The sequence below is a fragment of the Notothenia rossii genome (assembly GCF_949606895.1).
Source record: "Notothenia rossii genome assembly, chromosome: 8".
Lineage (NCBI taxonomy): Eukaryota > Metazoa > Chordata > Actinopteri > Perciformes > Nototheniidae > Notothenia > Notothenia rossii.
This window is the reverse complement of record NC_136906.1, coordinates 78,239,534-78,259,285: the sequence shown is the minus strand read 5'-3', so window position 1 is coordinate 78,259,285 and position 19,752 is coordinate 78,239,534. Positions and strand designations below refer to the sequence as shown.

At 44.7% G+C, this 19,752-nt stretch overlaps 1 protein-coding gene across 2 annotated transcripts; it reads right to left on the bottom strand.

The window, feature by feature from the left end:
- Positions 1 to 4,157: 4,157 nt before the first annotated feature.
- LOC307016747 (uncharacterized protein) lies at positions 4,158 to 15,852 on the bottom strand. Of its 2 annotated transcripts, none has more exons than XM_079646045.1 (6): positions 15,749 to 15,852; positions 15,530 to 15,549; positions 13,255 to 13,446; positions 11,170 to 11,372; positions 10,780 to 10,801; positions 4,158 to 4,733 (listed from the first exon to the last, which is right to left on the bottom strand). In XM_079646045.1, the coding sequence occupies exons 1-6, from the start codon at positions 15,769 to 15,771 to the stop codon at positions 4,639 to 4,641; spliced, it is 555 nt and encodes a 184-aa protein (XP_079502171.1). In that variant the 5' UTR covers positions 15,772 to 15,852; the 3' UTR covers positions 4,158 to 4,638. The 2 variants fall into 2 exon arrangements, with proteins under 2 accessions (XP_079502171.1, XP_079502170.1); XM_079646044.1 differs by having other exon boundaries at positions 15,674 to 15,815.
- Between the last annotated feature and the right edge of the window lie 3,900 nt (positions 15,853 to 19,752).

The following is a 19,752-nucleotide window of genomic DNA, read 5'->3' as shown; positions in this document are numbered from 1 at the left end:
CTCGGGAGATATGCCTCGTCGACATTCAATACTTGCCCCCATCGGGCACTACCATGCATGGAGGGGCCACCTATCAAGATGCACGTGGACCCCGCAGCTACGCCTAAGGCATGCCACACCTCGGCTACGGTGCCTCTACACTGGCAGCGGAGGGTTCACGATGACCTCCTGCGGGACGAAGCCCTTGGGGTCATTGAACGCGTGCCATACGGCGAGCCGGTGGCGTGGTGCCATCGTATGGTAGTCACTCGGAAGCACGACGGTTCCCCCCGCAGAAGTTCTGCCAACGTGAGACCTTCGCCACTGAGTCCCCGTTCCACCTCGCACGCCGCGTCCCGAAGGGCACCTGGAAGACCGTCACGGACGCCTGGAACGGCTACCACAGTGTTCCCCTACGTGAGTCGGATCGCCACCTCACTACCTTCATCACGCCCTTCGGCCGTTGGCGCTACACCAGGGCACCACAGGGTTTCCTGTCGTCAAGGGATGGCTACAACCGTCGGTTTGACGCCGTCCTCTCGGACTATGAACGCAAGGAACGTTGTGTGGATGATACCATCCACTATGACACCGACCTGGAGCAACACTGGTGGAGGACCATCGGATTCCTGACGCGTGTTGGCTGGTCGGGCATCGTGTTGAATCCGGACAAGCTTCAGTTCGCGGAGAGGTGCGTCGACTTCGCTGGCTTCAGGGTGTCGGAATCTACCATCGAACCGCTCCCAAAATACTTGGACGCCATCCGGGACTTCCCCACCCCAGGCTCCACGACGGACATCAGGAGTTGGTTCGGCTTTGTCAACCAGGTGGCTAACCACGCCCAGTTGCGTGACACGATGGCTCCATTTAAGCCGTTCCTCAGCCCACGCTGTGTGTTCCTATGGTCCCCCGTTCTGGAGGAGGCCTTCCAGACGTCCAAGCAAGCCATAATGGAGGCCATCCGCGAGGGCGTGGAGATCTACGACATGCAGAAGCGTACCTGCCTCCGCCCTGACTGGTCCATGCGTGGTATTGGCTACTTCCTGCTCCAGCAACATTGTCACTGTGCCTCGGGCATACCGGACTGCTGTCCAGGAGGGTGGAGGATCACCCTCGCGGGTTCGGGTTTCCTGTCCCCTGCGGAGCAGCGCTATGCGGCCGTCGAGGGAGAAGCCCTAGCTGTGGCCTGGGGCCTGGAACAGACGCGGTACTTCACGCAGGGGTCCGACAACCTCGTCGTGGTCACCGACCATAAGCCGTTGGTGAAAATCTTTGGCGACCGTACGCTGGATGAGATCACAAACTCGCGTCTGTTTAGACTCAAGCAGCGCACCCTCCCATGGCGCTTAGACATTGTGCATCTGCCTGGCAAGAGCAACTATGCCGCTGATGCCACGTCGAGGCATCCTTCCCCCTCGGGTTCAGCGAACGGCCTCTCATTGGGGCTGCCGAGCGGGCCTGACGCCGTGGAGTCAGCACTCATGGCCTCCATCCGCGACGACGCACGGGAACTCGGAGCCGTCTCTTGGCCCCTCCTCGCACGGGAAACAGCGGCTGATGGATGCCTCGGCCACCTCCTCATGGGTGGGATTGACGTTAACGACCCTGCCCTGGCGAGTCTGTCATCAGTCTGTGAGTCCGTCTACGCCCAGGACGGCGTCCTGCTCTATCGGGACCGTGTCGTGGTTCCCCCGTCCCTCCGTGGGAGGGTCCTTCGGCATCTCCATGCCGCTCACCAGGGGACCTCAGCTATGGGGCAGCATGCCCGAGCCATAGTTTACTGGCCCGGGATGTCCGGGGACATTCAGGCCACCAGGGACGGGTGTGCAGACTGCAACCGCAATGCTCCGTCACAGGCGGCTACACCCCCCCGGCCGTCCTCACCCCCGTCCACGCCATTCGAGGCGGTGTTTGCTGACTTCTTCGACTATGGGGGCCGTCACTACCTAGTTGTCGGGGATCGGCTCTCGGGCTGGGTAGAGGTCCTGAGCTCTACGGCGGGTACTGCCCTGGCGGGCTCAGCTAGCCTGGTCCAACACCTCCGGTTGTTCTTCGCCACCTTCGGCGTACCGGAGGAGCTCTCGAGCGATGGTGGTCCGGAATTCAAGGCGAGCCACACGGAGGACTTCCTCCGCTTATGGCACGTCAAACACCGTGTGTCTTCCGTTAGCTTTCCGCAGTCGAATGGGAGGGCGGAGGTTGCGGTTAAGACTGCTAAGCGCCTCTTGATGTCCAACACCGGCCCGTCGGGCAGCCTTGATCAGGACCGCTTCCTGCGCGCTATGCTGCAGTTGCGAAGGAGGACGCCCTTCGGACCCGTATGTCCCGTACCACCGAGTCTCTGGGGACTCACTCGAGACCGCTCCGCCCATTGGCACTCGGCGAAAGGGTATTCCTCCAGAACCAGCAAGGCCCGAGCCCCCACAAATGGGACAGGTCAGGGATCGTGGTGGAGTTGCCGGGCCATGACCAGTATCGGGTCAGGGTTGACGGTTCGGGACGTCTGACACTGCGCAATCGGCGGTTCCTCCGTGCCTACACGCCGGCCACACCCTGCGCCCGTGAGCAGTCGGCTGCACCGTCGCCGCCGCCCGCTGCCCTGGGTCATCAGCCCCCACCTATCCACCCGGGCTGGGCGACGCCCCAGGGGATTGCTCAGCGACCGGCTGTCGGGCCCCGCGACTCGGCTATTGGCGCTTCCCCACCGACGCCTGCTGATGAGGCGTCCTCTGATCTCACTGTTCCTACGGGTGCCTTCCTGGGTGCACCGCTCCCGGTGCCGCAGTCGCCGCCGACGCTGCCCCAGCCGACTCGGCCAGGCCGCGTGAGGAGGCCGCCTGCACGTTACGAGCCCGAGTCTGGCAGCTGGATACGGGATTTAGACCGTTAACCTATTCCGGCCCATAGCTTTCCGGTCTGGGGGGGATGAAGAGTTTATCGCCGGCCACTAGAGGGCAGTGTCACTGCTGTCGCTGCCCGGTTATGCCGTGCTCTGACCCGGTAGTGCCGAGCGGCCATTTTAGTTCAAACATTGTTGATTCAATCCGCCTCGAGTTGAGACGTTCGTCCACTCATTCATGTAAGACTGTTTCCACTATTATATTATACTATATATTATACTATATATATTATATTATATATATTATACTGTTATACTACTATACTCTGTTTCGTGGTATATATTTGTGTTGATTAAATTGCATGGATGTAATACTTTGTCAGCTTATCTTGCTGCATTACTCTGTTTCAGGGTGTCGTCATCCTTGTCAATAAATTACCGAAACTGACATTGAGGAGTGTCTTTCTTTAGTTACTTTACAGATCTGGATGAATGATGTGAAATATATCAAGTGTTAAATCAGACTTTAGTTCCACCTGGAGTAAATCCCGAAGCTACCCTGCAGTATACAAAGTCATTACAACTAGCTGCACCTTTACCAGCTTTGAGAACACTTTCATGATCAATCATTATAATCAAAAGTGAAATAAACTGTATATGCATGTCAAATAAAATAAGATGAGAAAATGTAATAATGTACAGGAATGAAGATCTTAAATGCAACTTTAATTACTTGTCCTTTTACATTTAAACCCTACTCAGTCTTACAGCTTGACCCTCAAACTTGATTTCATTTTAAACTTTTCATTATTTGTATTAAACGTCTACTTATTTCCCATTCCCCTGATGCAGCCTATCAGCTCTCAGAGGCAGGCTACTGCCAGGAGGACACGCCCCCCCAATGCTGCATTCAAGGTCTGCTCGTAAACTCCTACAACTTAAATATTTTCATTTGATCAGCCTTTACTTCCTGTGCATTACATCTCAGGGGCAAACATATACTTTTGTTGCTCCAATTACATGTATCAGATAATACTAGTTTTTAAATTCCTTGCAGGTTCATATTTTTTTATATAAAACACAATCAGCTATGCATTTTAGTAGATAGGTGAGATCAGAGCCATCCTTCACTAGGCCAATCACGCAGACTGGTACAATTAGTTGTTGCGCGGCACGGTTTCGCCACTGCGAGGCTCCACTAGCACTCCTCCCCCTCCCCCTATTGACACCCGCGAAACAGAGGGCCTCATCATATATCTTTGCGTGGGGCCTCATGTTGGCCAGGGACGGCCCTGGAAACATGTTCATCCACAATGAGACACATGTACACAGACACTGATTGATTGATTTGTATTTATTATGTTGATGTTATAATGAGCACAAAGCAGCAGCATCAGGGTTTTACAGATATTGTAGGATATGTTAAACTTGATAAGATTTGATCACACACTTCTCTACTGCACACATTTAAACATTATGTTAACAAAATCTGTATATCGATTTTGACAGGAGGAACTTTATTAATAATACTGTAGACTTTAAAGACTTTTCAACGAGTGGCAGGTTTGTCTTATAAGTTTAACTTGAATTTCGTGTTAATTTGTAAGTGTCATTTACTTAATTCAGGTTTGTTGTTCTTCCATCTGTTCTCCTCTAATGCACCTTAAATAAAACATCAGTGATCCAAAGCTGCAGCTCAAAAGCATCTATGTTAATAGTTTAATAGCGTCCTTCATGTTCCGTTGATTGCAAATGCATTGCACATGAACTGTTGTCCCTTCAAAATGCATTTATTGGAATAATAAACCCCAGAGGTCTTCTTACTTCTTTGTATAGTACACTACAAAGCACCCAATGATTGCTGCAATTGCAGACACACCAATTACAAAAACAATCAGGTTGCGTTTCCTCCACACTGAAAGAAAGAAAAGATCAATCAGTCATCTCATATCAACAGCAAGCACAACATGATTTAGATCACATGGGTTTTTCTTATTATTACAAAGGAAATAAAATACACTTTTTTACAATCTGTTTTTTTACAGCTTTGTCCATTTAGTTATTTTCAATATATATATATATATATATTTTAAAGCCTGGTTGGCATCTTGCTAGGAATCACATGTTCCTACTTTTCCGATACAAATGATGGCCACCACCAGCGTTAGTAAAACTAAAGTACCTCAATCTTAAAATATCATATAATGAAGAATATGTCGTCTTCATGAGTCATTTCAAGAACTGATAGAAGTTAACGTGTCATTTCATAAAACCCACAGGTATTAACTATATGTTAGTAGTTAGTTAATATTACATTATATTCTTTCACCTGCATTATTTTATTCAAATTGATCGTACTGTGTTTCATTTGCATAATTTCAAGTTTTTTATTATATATTTTTGTCTTATTACATTACATGACATGTTACTTGTTAGACACTTTTATCCAAAGCGATTTACATGCTCATAGTATGACCATAAGACTAGTCAAGCTACATCAGGCCATCTACGGTTACCTAAACCCAGGACACATCTTCTGAACTCTTCTGTGACTTATAGAGCTATAATTGAACTCATTGCCAAACTACCTTGCTGACATAGAGTCCAGAGCCTCTTCAACAAGAGATTGAAGGGCCATCTACTAATGAGCATGTACCCCTTGTGAGCTGTGAACTCTAATTGAATTGTATCTCATGCTTTGTACTGGTGGGGGTCTTGTGCACTCATCCTTGGCTGAGTTTGATGTTGAAAGTGGATGAGATCGTTCATGATGTTGGTGATGTTGTTAATGATGTCAGTGTTGAGTATTATTGTATTGTTTTAAGTGTCGGACCCCAGGAAGAGTAGCTTTTGTCAAGAGCAAAAGCTAATGGGGATCCTAAATAAACATACATGACATGTTACTTGTTAGACACTTTTATCCAAAGCGATTTACATGCTCAGTACTGTGGACAATCCCCACAGGAGCAATTTGGGGTGAAGTGTCTCAGGGACACAACGACATGCTGAATGCAGTGGGGTTGGAACATGTGACCCCCCGATCCCAACACCAACGCCTCACCTCTTATGTCCTGTATATATAATATGTTGCATTGTTGGAGGAACCTAATCTGTTCATGGTCATAACTTCACTGTAGCTGCTGTGCATGTGATGATAAAACCCTTGAATCTTGAATCTATACTACGTGTTGCAGCCATTACACTCATATTGGAGTTATGCATAGAAACCTATCATGGCTTCCGGTTGAGAAACGTCTGCAACCTCGTGTTATCACTTTTCTCAGAAATGGCAAATTTGGCAAAAAAACACTGTATTTTATGATCAAATAGTTTACACAAGAGACGAGCATGACCATAAGACTAGACAAGCTGCATCAGGCCATCTACGGGCACCTAAACCCAGGACACATCTTCTGAACTCTTCTGTGACTTATAGAGCTATAATGGAACTCATTGCCAAACTACCTTGCTGACATAGAGTCCAGAGCCTCTTTCAACAAGAGATTGAAGCGCCATCTACTAATGAGCATGTACCCCTTGTGAGTTGTGAACCCTAATTGAATTGTATCTCATGCTCAGGGGGTCTTGTGCACTCATCCTTGGCTGAGTTTGGTGTTCCTCACCCTGGTTCACACCCGCACTGCGTAAAATGAAGCAGCGAGGCCGCCAACTTGAACGTCTTTCAAAGAAATCATCCCTCACAGTCCATTACATAAGCTACAAACTCCATCTCAATGCATACAGAGATGCTCTTATTGCCGCTAAATCTGCCTACCTCTCCAACATCTTCCCTGACCCCTCCCGTAACCCCAGGACCCTCTTCTCCACAGTTAACAAGCTCTTCAAACCTCGTGCTGATAACCTCCCTACTTCTACTTCCGCTACTTGCAGCTCATTGCTCCAGTTTTTCGCAGACAAAATTAACGCCATTAACCACTCCTTCTCAGCTCCATCTGATATACAAGCATCTCCCCCAACCTCCACCGCTACCATTTCTCCCCCCATCTCCCTTGACCTCCTGACTCCTCCTCCCCAGCGCCGCCTTTCCCAGTTCAACCTCGTTACCCCACTTGAAATACTCCATCTGATCGGTTCCTCAAATCCCACAACCTGCTCCCTTGACCCTCTACCCACTCCTCTCCTGAAGTCCTTCCTCCCCTTCCTCTGCCCCTATCTTGCTAACCTTTTCAACTCCTCGCTGTCCCATGGAACCGTCCCCTCTGCCTTCAAAACTGCTGCCGTTACTCCAATCCTCAAAAAACCTGGTCTTGATCCCTCCTCCCTCACTAATTACCGCCCCATCTCCAACCTACCATTCCTCTCAAAAACTCTTGAACGCATTGTAGCCAATCAAATTCACTGCCATCTCCAAACCAACCAGCTTTATGAACCCCTTCAGTCTGGATTTCGTCCTCACCACAGTACAGAAACTGCACTCGTCAAAGTCCTCAATGACCTCCTCACCTCTGCTGACACTGGTTCCCTCAATATTCTCATCCTCCTCGACCTGAGTGCAGCCTTCGATACCGTGAGCCACAACATCCTGCTCACCCGACTCAGGGACATCGGTATTGAAGGTATTGCACTCAGATGGCTCCAGTCCTACCTCACTGAACGATCCCACTTCATCTCCCTCCCCAACCACTCCTCTGCCACAGCTTCAGTCACCCAAGGTGTTCCTCAAGGATCAGTACTTGGACCCCTCCTCTTCATCATTTACATCCTGCCCCTCGGTCAGATACTCCGCCACTTCAACCTGGACTTCCACTGCTATGCTGATGACACTCAGATCTACCTCAGCACCAAATCCCTCCATAACCCACCCCTTACCCACATTGATTCCTGTCTGACAGCTATTAAAACTTGGATGCAACATAACCTCCTCAAACTGAACAGCAACAAAACAGAACTCCTCCTAATTGGCTCCAAATCCACCCTCAGCAAGGTCACTAACATAACACTCACCATCGATGGCACCATTGTTTCCCCCTCCAATCAGGCACGCAACCTTGGCGTAATCTTTGACCCCACCCTCTCCCTCGAACCTCACATCCGCCAAACAGTCAAAACCTCATTTTTCCACCTCCGCAATATTGCAAAAATCCTACCCTCTCTCACCCGCCCCGCAGCCGAACGACTAATCCATGCCTTCATTTCCTCCCGCCTTGACTACTGCAACTCACTTCTTTACGGCATCAGCACTACATCCCTCAACAGACTCCAACGGGTTCAAAATGCAGCTGCACGTCTCCTCACACATACCAAATCATGGCATCACATCAGCCCAGTCCTCAAAGAGCTCCACTGGCTTCCTGTCTCCCATCGCATCAATTACAAAATGATGGTCCTCACCTACAAAGCACTCCACCATTTGGCCCCCCCTTATCTCACAAACCTTCTCACTCCTTATCAACCCTCACGGTCCCTCAGATCCACCGCAGCCGGACTCCTATCCATTCCCACATCCACACTCTGCAGCTTTGGGGACAGAGCCTTCTCAGTGGCAGCTCCTAGGCTCTGGAATTCCCTCCCCCAAGATCTCCGTGACTCTGAGTCCCTCACAGTCTTTCAGTCCCGCCTCAAAACACATCTTTTCAACTCTGCCTACCCATAAGCCCCCCTCCTCTCAATCAATTTCCTCTTGACTGCCTTTTTATTTATTTTACTATACTTACTTGTTTGCCTGTCCTTGTTTGTCTACCCTCCCTCATATTGTAAAGCGTCTTTGAGTCGTGAAAAGCGCTATATAAATAAAATGCATTATTATTATTATTATTATCCTTGGCTGAGTTTGATGTTGAAAGTGGATGAGATCGTTCATGATGTTGGTGATGTTGTTAATGATGTCAGTGTTGAGTATTATTGTATTGTTTTAAGTGTCGGACCCCAGGAAGAGTAGCTTTCGTCAAGAGCACAATCTAATGGGGATCCTAAATAAACATAGATTACATGTTACTTGTTAGACACTTTTATCCAAAGCGACTTAAATACTCAATACTGTGGTCTTGCCCAGTGTCTTGCTCAGGGACACAACGCAGTGCATGACATTAAGGATTTTGGGAGATGGCCCTGTGGGCCATCTAAGCTAATTTACAGATGGCCCTGAGCCCAATAGAGATTGCCCTGAAAAATGCGTGCGGACGAAATGCCACAAAGGGTTTGGGGGGCCTCCCCCTAGAACATTTAGATTTTTGCAGGTCTTAGATGCTGTCTGGTGCATTCTCTAGACTGAATTATAAGATGAACCAGCACAATATTATATTGTACAATTTCAATTTTATTCTTCATTTCACTTGTTTGTTTGCTCTTGTTTGTGTTTGCTCGCTTGCATGCCCTGCATAGCTATAAGAAATACTTAAGTTGTTGGTCAAGACACTTAGAACTACACTTAAAAAAGTAGAAAACATTACATTCAGTTATAACTGCCAAAACAAACATTATTTACACTATTATGGCCCCTATTAAAAATGTTTGTAATGTTATCTACTGTAAGTTGGTCGAACGAATGCCTCCTCATCCGGAAGCTGACCGAGCAGACCCGAGCAGCAGTCGAGAGGAGCCGAGCGTATCCGCGAAGCATACAAAATGGCGACGTCAGAGTTGGCCGGCAAATCAAAATCTCTTCGTTCACAATAACTTCCCTTTAGCGCAATACCGCTTCAGTTGCGCCACTTATGTGACAGACAAGAATAGTCAATTCTAATGTCTAACACTTAATGTGGAGAAAGAGATGTCCTGTCTGGGTTGATTGTGCGTTGATCTGTTGGTAATGTCTCGGGGTTCCGGTGGGCATGTAAACAAATGCATGATGCTGCGCTATACTGTGTGGCCTCACCCAGTTGCATAGCGTCACTTATTGTTTAGGTGTCTTTTAATAAACAGGTAGTCATATCATTAGCTAGAACTAGCTGGATCTGATCGATATGGACATAAACACGAGTGAAGTCTAATCTGACGGGAGAGAGAGATCAGCTGCTGCTGACGAGTCGACACGCAGCACTGCATGATCACATGCAGCGCTGAGCGGACAAAACACACACTTCAGGTTAGAATATCACACGTAGCTATTTTAATTACCTCTGAAACTACCTAAACTAGTTATAGATATGTTTAGTTTTACTGTCGGGTCACTCATTACTGGATCCACGAGCTGCTGGCATAATAGATTGCCCGATCGGGAAACCAGCAGGTGAGGCTTCATTGCCCGAGCTAAATACTAGATGGCCCCGGGCCATCGGGCAGCCTTTAATGTCGAGCCCTACATGCACCAACGCACAACCTACTGCGCCATACGCCTCCCTCAAACATAAACATATGTTATTTGTTATATTTTGAACACTAGATGGCGTAATGGGGCCACAGAATATAATTGATGTCCCTGGTATAGGTGGGTGATTCGGGACGGGGAAGAGCAAACAGTTTTTTGACCGTGTTTGTTGGAAAATAAATGGTATTGAAAGCAATGGAGATTACACGCGTCCAACTAGTTTACCCAGTTCAGCCATTCCCTCTGTGGTATTGAGAGTCAATAGTCACCACACTACATTTCAACACACCTACCCACATAGTTTTTTGTTAGGGTTTTTAAACCAGCTAATCGTTAGCATCATATAATAGTAAAATAACGGTATGGTATTAGAATTTGATCCTAGAGTGAGCAACATTAATTAGTTTAGTTTTATGAACTGTTGATCTGCAGTTCAGCGTCAAGATACAAATTGATTTGCAGCTTCTTAAGAAAATACAAATTAGGATATTTTGGGTATTATGATATAATATGTTACTAAATGGATTCTAACTTTAAAAAACACTGGTTTTAACTTTTTTACACGTGAGTACTAGCTAAATATCACTTCACAGCCACTATAGACGGAAGGTTTTCACATGGCAATGGCTTATTAATGTAGATATTGGAAAACTGTCATCTGAAAATAGAAGGTTATTATTAAAGCCATACTTACAATACTCCCAGCAGCAGGAGACCTGAAAGAAAAGAAAAAAAACGAGTGTCATTCAGAAGAAATTCATCCATTCAGAGGTAAACCACAGCAATGCTTCCTAACCTCTTGAAGGGATAGTTTGAATGTTATTAGTTGGGGTTTATCAGGTATAGTTAGAGCTTATAGCAAGGTTAAGCACTGAAGATATTCCAAATATACCGTACGCTTAGAATGATCTTTCATTATTTACGTTGGGTTTCCCTTTTTTGAGGTGCGCTCCGCCATCTACTGTAACTGATACAATGCCTATAGATAAACACCTCATACAACCCCACTTCTAAACATCCAAACTAGCCCTTTAAAGTCACATGATCAGTTCTCATCACATTGATTGTGTGTGAAATTGATTACCGGTCCAGGGGAAACCCCAAGAACATCCTTGACCTGAAACCAGGCCATGTCATTGCGGTTGCAGATCAGCATATTGCTCTCATAGAACAGAACGTCTATGGTGACGATGACATCCGGGTTTTCCACGAGTCTCCTGCTGTCAGGCACAAAATGATCTTTGTCGTAGGTGTGATGCATCACCACCAGAACAATTGGTTTCCCACCTGTGAGCACAGAGATAATGTTGGGGAAATACTGAATATACTCTTCCAATATGAGAGTACCATGATAACAAAGGTATCAACTGTAGCTGTGAACATGACAGGATGTGTGATTACCTAGAAGAGCATCAGGACTGTTTGAGGCATATGATAGCTATGTGATTAACATGATGATTCAGCCTCTATGGAGAGAAACATATGACAAGCATGCTCATTTCTGAGGTGGAGCTAATCTGAAGTAAACATTGAATACTGCTTTCTATTCCTCCATCTTGTGACTGTGTAACTCCCTCTCTTGGATATCAAGAGCTCGGATCTGTCATTAGCCCGCATGGTTTTTCATACCACTGCTACGCTGACGACACCCAACTAATTCTGTTCTTTCCCCGCTCAGAGACCCAGGTCGTCGCACGCATCTCTGCTTGCCTAGCAGACATCTCTCGGTGGATGTCTGCTCACCACCTCAAGCTCAACCTTGACAAGACTGAACTGCTTTTCCTTCCGGGAAAAGATTGTCCCACTCTTGACCTAACAATCAACATCGGCCCCTCTATTGTTTCCCCGACTCAGACTGCAAGGAATCTGGGTGAGACCCTAGATAACAAACTGTCCTTCACTGCAAACATCGCTGCTACAACCCGCTGCTGCAGATACACGCTTTACAACATCAGGAGGTTACGTCCCCAGCTGACCCAGAAAGCGACGCAGGTTCTGGTCCAGGCTCTCGTCATCTCACGCCTAGACTACTGCAACTCCCTCCTGGCTGGTCTGCCTGCATGTGCCATCCGACCTCTGCAGCTCATCCAGAATGCAGCGGCTCGTCTGGTCTTCAACCTTCCTAAATTCTCTCACACCACGCCGCTCCTCCGCTCCCTTCACTGGCTTCCAGTAACTGCTAGAATCCACTTCAAGACACTGGTACTTGTGTACCATGCTGCGAATGGATCTGGCCCTTCCTACATCCAGGACATGGTTAAACCGTACACCCCAGCACGTGCACTCCGCTCTGCATCAGCCAATCGGCTCGCTGCTCCCGCACTGCGAGGGGGACCCAAGTTCCCGTCAGCAGAAACACGTGGGTTTGCTATCCTGGCTCCAAAATGGTGGAATGAGCTCCCCATTGAAATCAGGACAGCAGAAAGCTTACACATCTTCTTCAGACTGAAAACTCATCTCTTTAGACTCCACTTCGAGAGATAGAATTACTAACAAAGCACTTATAAACTAATAAAGGACTGGCTTTTCTAAAGCCAGTTGAGTAGCACTTGAAATGTTTGGCTCTATGAAACCTGATGTACTTATATGATTCTGTTTTCTTCAAGGTTGTATCTTCCTGGTCGAATGTACTTATTGTAAGTGCTTTGGATAAAAGTGTCAGCTAAATGTAATGTGATGTAATATCAGCATGTGAAGGACACTGTTCAGGAACTAGTTGATGCTCTGTGTGTGATGACTACTTCCATTCTGGAGAGGATCACAGATACATGGATCCTGAGATTGAAGCTCAAGCCGGGGACGAGGGATTATTAACATTTTGAGAAAAAGTCATAATTTTTTTATTTTTTGAGAAAAAGTCATAATTTTGTTACATTTTAACAAAAAGTCAGAATTTTGAAATTTTTAGAAAAAGTAAGAATTTTGTTGAATTTTGACAAAAAGTCAGAATTTTTACATTTTGACAAAAATACCAACAAATTCCCTTTTTATTGTTTTGACTACTTCCTTTCTTGAGAGAATAATAAATACATGGATCCTGATATTGAAGCTCAAGCCGGTGACGAGTGAGATTTTTCTAACAGTTAACACAAAGTTTTTTAACATTTCCCTGTGTACCTTTGAATAACCAGTGGGAAATCGGCCAATCATCGTCCTAGACATTTCCTACCTGGGATTTTGTTCATTGCCTCTCCGATGTCTGTTCCAACTCGAGACACGGTGGGACAGAACAGCACCAAGTAGTCACTTTGTTCAGGAGAGATCACCTCGATTTGACCCAACCCTTTGAGGACATTAACATAGGTCTGATGAGCACCGTTGGTACATCCTGCCACGGAGACATGGAATTTCCTCCCCGGCACTAAACACAGAGAAGATTTGTTTAAAGTATTTTTTATTTATTTATACCACATACCCAGATGTAGAAGAACCATGTCCAAAAGTGTGACTTAAAGTTTCAAAAGCCACCAGACTCCATTGTAAAAATACAGAAGTAAAGTATTCACATCTTCCCAAAAACCACCACCATAATATAACGAACCAATATGCATGCTTTTGTTCTGTTTTTACCTCTCTGTCATTATTAACAACCAGAGATCCAGTTGTATGATTGTCTCACTACATTTGATCAGTTAAACCATTACAAATGTATCAGAAATGTTAGTAAAGCAGCTTTATTTTATTTACTAAATGTAGTGTATTGTCTATAATACTGGAATATTGCAGTTTTGAAAGAACACCATGGTGGAAAAGTACTTGTTTTGTTAACTTAGAACTTGTTGGTCTCGTGTTCCCCTTGCGCTGCTCGCCATTCTATAAGAACCCCCTCACTTATTCAATTCAATTCAAGTTTATTTATATAGCCCAATATCACAAATCATATTTGTCTCAGAGGGCTTCACAGATCAACAAACACAATTGACAATGTAAACGCAATGTAAAACAATGTAAAAACAACAAACTTATCTTAAAAGATCAATTTGAAAATACCAATTTAAAGAGGAACGTAACCCAATGACAGAAATACAGTTAGAGTACAATACTTAAAATTCCATTAAACGAAGGGTCCATGAGGATGTATAAGAGGGGGGTCTTAACTGTACACTGTACCAAAGAGGAAAGTCTTCAACCTACTCTTAAATGTGTGGACACTGTCTGCCTCCCTAATCGTCACTGGAAGTTGGTTCCAAAGGAACGGAGCTTGGAAGCCGAAAGCTCTAGCATCTGTGATTAAATAAGATAAGATGTACTCTCTTGATCCCAATTTGGGACATGTTTGCGTGGCAGCAGCACAAAAGACAAGGCGTTGCACATAAGAGAAATTAAAAGGGTAGAAATAATAATTTCTAAAATGTAAACATCTCAAAATAGGAATAAAAAGAATTAAAAATATATATATATACATGTTGAAATACCAATTAACAGTAATTCAACATGTGTTTTTTTTTATGTTTCTTATGTTAAACCTTTTGTTATTATATTTAACCCAACTGCTCCTTAGATGAAAATCACTTGTATACCTCACCCTTAATACAAATGTATTTCAACTTGACATTTACACTTATTTTGAATGAAAAATAATAATATTAAGACTCACTTCTAGCAGTTTCAACATCTATGTTAAGAGTTTTTATTGAGACACTTGACACTTACTTGTCTTTCATTGATTTGAATATGTTTTTTTGTGTGGAAATACAGTATATTGCACCCCTAATCTTTCTTCTATCCCCTGCAATACCCTGAAGTACCTCTAGGGTTGGGAACCACTGACTTAAAGGACCAGCTTTAGTGACATCTAGTGGTGAAAATGCAGATTGCAACGAAGTGCTGCAAGAATTAGTATCATTGTTCGATGCCAACCTAGAAGGAAAAAGCATTAAAAAAAAGCCAATTGAGGGTTTCCATTGGAATTATGAATATTGGGGAGAAGCTTCTTAGCAAACACAACGTTATGATGGTTATAAGTTTATTCCAGCAAGATAGAAGCACAACCTTTTACAAAATCATGTGATTGTGTAAATATTATATTCCATTTCTGACAATAATTCCGCCCTGTCCTACACATAGGTCCTTCAAGTTAAAGTGCCCACACCCTGAAACTAAATTAAATCTTATATTTAAAGCTGTGTGTGAGTATTAGCAGCAACTGAGCTTTGAATTTTAAAAGTGAAAGTATTCATTGTGCTGTAAAATGACCCCTTAGGGTGTTACTGTCATATAACACAGGCTGTATATCCTGCTAATCCTTACATTTGACGGATACATTGACATTTAAAATCATCACGTTTAGAGACACGTGGTGTTCATTAGACAGGAAGGACGAATTGTAATCCGTAAAGTCGTTAAAGCTGTCAGACAAATATCGTAAAAAAAATAGGTCACCTCTGAAATGTGTATAAAGTTGCAAATGTGTACATGCAGTTTATTTCTAAAGCAATTCTTACCCTTTTTCTGGTCCATGTTTCTGAGGAAGATAAATGGAAACCTTTAGTACACACACTTCAAACATCCGTCTCAAACATGCGTCACAAACACTCTTCTCTGTCTCTTAAAAAAGCGTGCGTTCCGTGAGACTATATTAAAGTTACCTTAGAGTTGTATAACCTGCAGAGTTACCCCGTATCATGGTAGATATGCAGCAGCCTTAAAAGAAGAGTACTTACTGAACAGACTTAGAGAACACCATGGTGGAAAAACACTTGTTCTTCTTTGGCCTGACTCTGCTCTTTCACTTTCACTTTCTGCTGCACGTGCTCTCTGGTGACCTCTGCAGGAAGAGGAGAGAAGACACTGAGTTCACTTCATCCAGATACGATATGTACCACAGATAACATGTGGACAATGTGAGAGAGGTGGGAAGTACTCACATCTTGTACTTGAGTTAAAGTAGATGCTGCGGCACTTTGATTTTGCAGCTGGTAAAGGTGGAGCTAATTATAGATACAATCCTTCAAAATCTGAATAAATACTGAAATATTAGCTTCATCATATTCTCAAAGTACCAAAGTTAAAATGTATCCATGATATCACATTTCATTCTATGTGGTGTTAAAAAAAAATGCTATATTTTACTTTACTAAAACCTGCATAAACCCTGATTTGTATCAAGCGATTATAGACTTTGATCTGGTTGGTATTTCAGTAGTGATTGTGCAGATTGGTCCATTTCAGAATAATATATAATATATGTTTTATAATGATTGATCATGAAAGTGTTCTCAAAGCTGGTAAAGGTGCAGCTAGTTTGAATGACTTTGTTTACTCCAGGTGGAACTAAAGTCTGATTTAACACTTGATTATATTTTACATCATTCATCCACATCTGAGAAGTTTCCCTTTATGCTACTTTGTACTTCTACTCCACTACAGTTCAGAGGTACATGGTGTACTTTTCCTCCACTACATGTATTTAATACCTTTAGTTACTTTACAGATGTGGATGAATGATGTGAAATATATCAAGTGTTAAATCAGACTTTAGTTCCACCTGGAGTAAATCCACAAGCTACCCTGCAGTATACAAAGTCATTACAACTAGCTGCACCTTTACCAGCTTTGAGAACACTTTCATGATCAATCAATATAATCAAAAGTGAAATAAACTGTATATACATGTCAAATAAAATAAGATGAGAAAATTGTATAATGTACAGGAATGAAGATCTTAAATGCAACTTTAATTACTTGTCCTTTTACATTTAAACCCTACTCAGTCTTACAGCTTGACCATCAAACTTGATTTCATTTTAAACTTTTCATTATTTGTATTAAACGTCTACTTATTTCCCACTCCCCTGATGCAGCCTATCAGCTCTCAGAGGCAGGCTACTGTCAGGAGGACACGCCCCCCCAATGCTGCATTCAAGGTCTGCTCGTAAACTCCTACAACTTAAATATTTTCATTTGATCAGCCTTTACTTCCTGTGCATTACATCTCAGGGGCAAACATATACTTTTGTTGCTCCAATTACATGTATCAGATAATACTCGTTTTTAAATTCCTTGCAGGTTCATATTTTTTTATATAAAACACAATCAGCTACGCATTTTAGTAGATAGGTGAGATCAGAGCCGTCCCTCCCTACAGGCCAATCACGCAGACTGGCGCAATTAGTTGTTGCGCGGCACGGTTTCGCCACTGCGAGGCTCCACTAGCACTCCTCCCCCTCCCCCTGTCGACACCCGCGAAACAGAGGGCCCAGGGTCGGCGTCATGGGTGGGCATTCGCGGGCCATGCCCCCCCAAAAGAGTCACTGTGCCCCCCCTGCCAGGCCAGGCAAGCCCTGCCACTTTGCCGTTTTTTTTTTTTTTTTTTTTATCATATTATAAGTGAAAACGTTTCCACTAAATCTTTTTTGTGTGAAATAAATCAGAAATAAAGAATATAAATAAAAAACACAGCCTGAGGTGTTCTCACTGGTGATTGGTGTGTTTCTTGACCAATGACCCCGGCCTTTGATTTGTTGTTATTAATTCAAAAAAATGCGCGCATAATTAGCAAGTCAGTAAGACAAAGCTAATACTCGGACTGTCGGACAGTGATAAAGTAATGGATATACGTAAATGGCTGCAAGGTGCAGCTGCTACACGGCCTCCTCCAACTCCTCCACCTCCTCCACCTCCTGAAAACGAAGGGAATAATGCACCCATCTCCAGCATCGCCGGCGGCACCACCTCTGAAGAGCTGGAGCCGTGCTCTTCGACCAGCCAACCTGCTAGCCAAGCCCATCCACCTGCTGCAGCTAACGTTAGCGCTGGAATTCAACAACCCATAGATGATCCTGGAACTGATCAGCCCAAACAACTCTTCTTAAAACAGTACCCCTACAGCATCCTCACTGGCAGGAGGCGTTCGTTTGTCTCTGCTTGGTATCAAAACCGAGATTGGCTTGAATACAGTGTCAAGGCCGATGCTGCATTTTGTTTCTGCTGTTGTAATAGATATAAGTCATGGTTGATGACCTTCCGGGTCTGTCCAGCAGAGGGCGCGTGTTGCTTGCCGCGGGGGATTAATACATAAGACTTGAAGCAAGCTAACATCGTCTCTGTTTCCTTTGTCTTATATTTTCCCCATATTAGGGGCATAACATTTGGAGGCGCTGCTGGGAGATTTGATTTGAGGACCATCCCTGAGTTGTTAGTGGAATCCTCTGATCAATCATCCCCTTAAACAACCCAGTCATCGGAGAAAGGAGCTTGGAAAGGCAGTCGAGGTCGTTTTCAGACAACGTTGGTAACCTGCATCCTGAAGTGTGAAAAGTCACCACTAGGGAGCAGCAAAAAAACCTAATTAAGTAAGATAAACCCTCATTTGCTATTTCTGCCCACTTCTCTGATACAATGGAGACTGAATTGGAGAAGCTGCAGCTGGACATTACAGGTGCATTGTATACACTGACTGTAGAACAACTGATTAAAGTGTGCAATGAACTGGAGATTTCAGGACCGGATAATGTGCATGTGACTGGTAAATCTCGCAGTCAATTAATTTCTCATGTCACAGAGCATAATGAACGTGAAGAAATGGCCGAGCTAGAGGATGAAGGCATGTCCGAACTTCTTAATGTGCAGGATATCATAGACAAAGCCAAAATTACAACAAATGTACATGACAGTGTCAAAAGGGAAGATCTCCAGAAGGAGGTAGAGGCACTAAGGTTGTCATTACAAGAAAAAGAAAATGCAATGCATGACCTAATGAACACAAGCATGAACCACCCTGCCGGGTTCAGCCCCCCAGAAAGAAATCTGGCCCAAGTACTCCCCAGTAGTTCTATGTGGCGCAAAGATCTTAAGATCGCAGGCCAAATAGGCGAGCCAGGACAAAAAGATAGGCTCACATTTTCTAGTCTGGCCAGACAAATTGAAAATGGCTTTAGTAAGGGCTACCCAGAGTCAGAGATCATTGATGCTGTAATCCGTGCCATCACACCAGGCCTGCAGTTACGGAGTTACCTTGAAGGGAAGGAAAACCTTACACTGCCTGCCCTTCGCCGAATTCTCAGGTCTCATTACCAGGAGAAAGGTGCCACAGAGTTATACAAACAACTCACCTCTGAGGTTCAGAGTAGTAAAGAAACGCCTCAAAACTTCCTGATTAGAACTATGGAAATGAGACAGAAAATCCTGTTTGCTTCTCAAGAAGCCGAGTCAAACCTAAAATATGACCCAGCACTAGTCCAGAGTCTCTTCATGCATACTGTCCTGACTGGTCTACAGAATGACAATATTAAAAGTGACCTGCAGCCTCTCCTCATGCAGATAAGTACTTCGGATGAGCTGCTGCTGGAGAAAGTGAACATTGCGTACACCAATGAAAAAGAGAGACAGGATAAAAAGAAACTTGCTGCCCCATCACGAGTAACAAATGTGAATACAGTCAAGTCCACTGAAGTTCCGGTGGAAATGAAAAGCACCAGCCAGCAAAACACAGTTACTCTGCCCACTGATCTGCTGTCAGAAATCAAAGGAATGCGCTCTGACATGGTGCTGTTGCAAGCCCTGAGAGCTGAGGTCTCCCAAATCAGAGAAACGATCCAAACGGCCACATCTGCACCCCCACAGCATCCCTCACCAAGCAGAGAACCAGCTAATATTTCCGCCCCTTATCCTGTGTTTTCACCCCAACAACCCTCTCCCTATAGGGCTGAATTCAATGCCAACAGCG

Coding starts and splice junctions, on each gene's coding strand:
- LOC307016747 (XM_079646044.1), bottom strand. CDS start 15,711: ATGATACGGGGTAACTCTGCAGGTTATACAACTCTAAG. Junction 13,447..15,529: donor AAACATGGACCAGAAAAAGG/GTAAGAATTGCT, acceptor CTCTGTGTTTAG/TGCCGGGGAGGAAATTCCAT. Junction 4,734..10,779: donor CTCCTGCTGCTGGGAGTATT/GTAAGTATGGCT, acceptor TCTTTCTTTCAG/TGTGGAGGAAACGCAACCTG.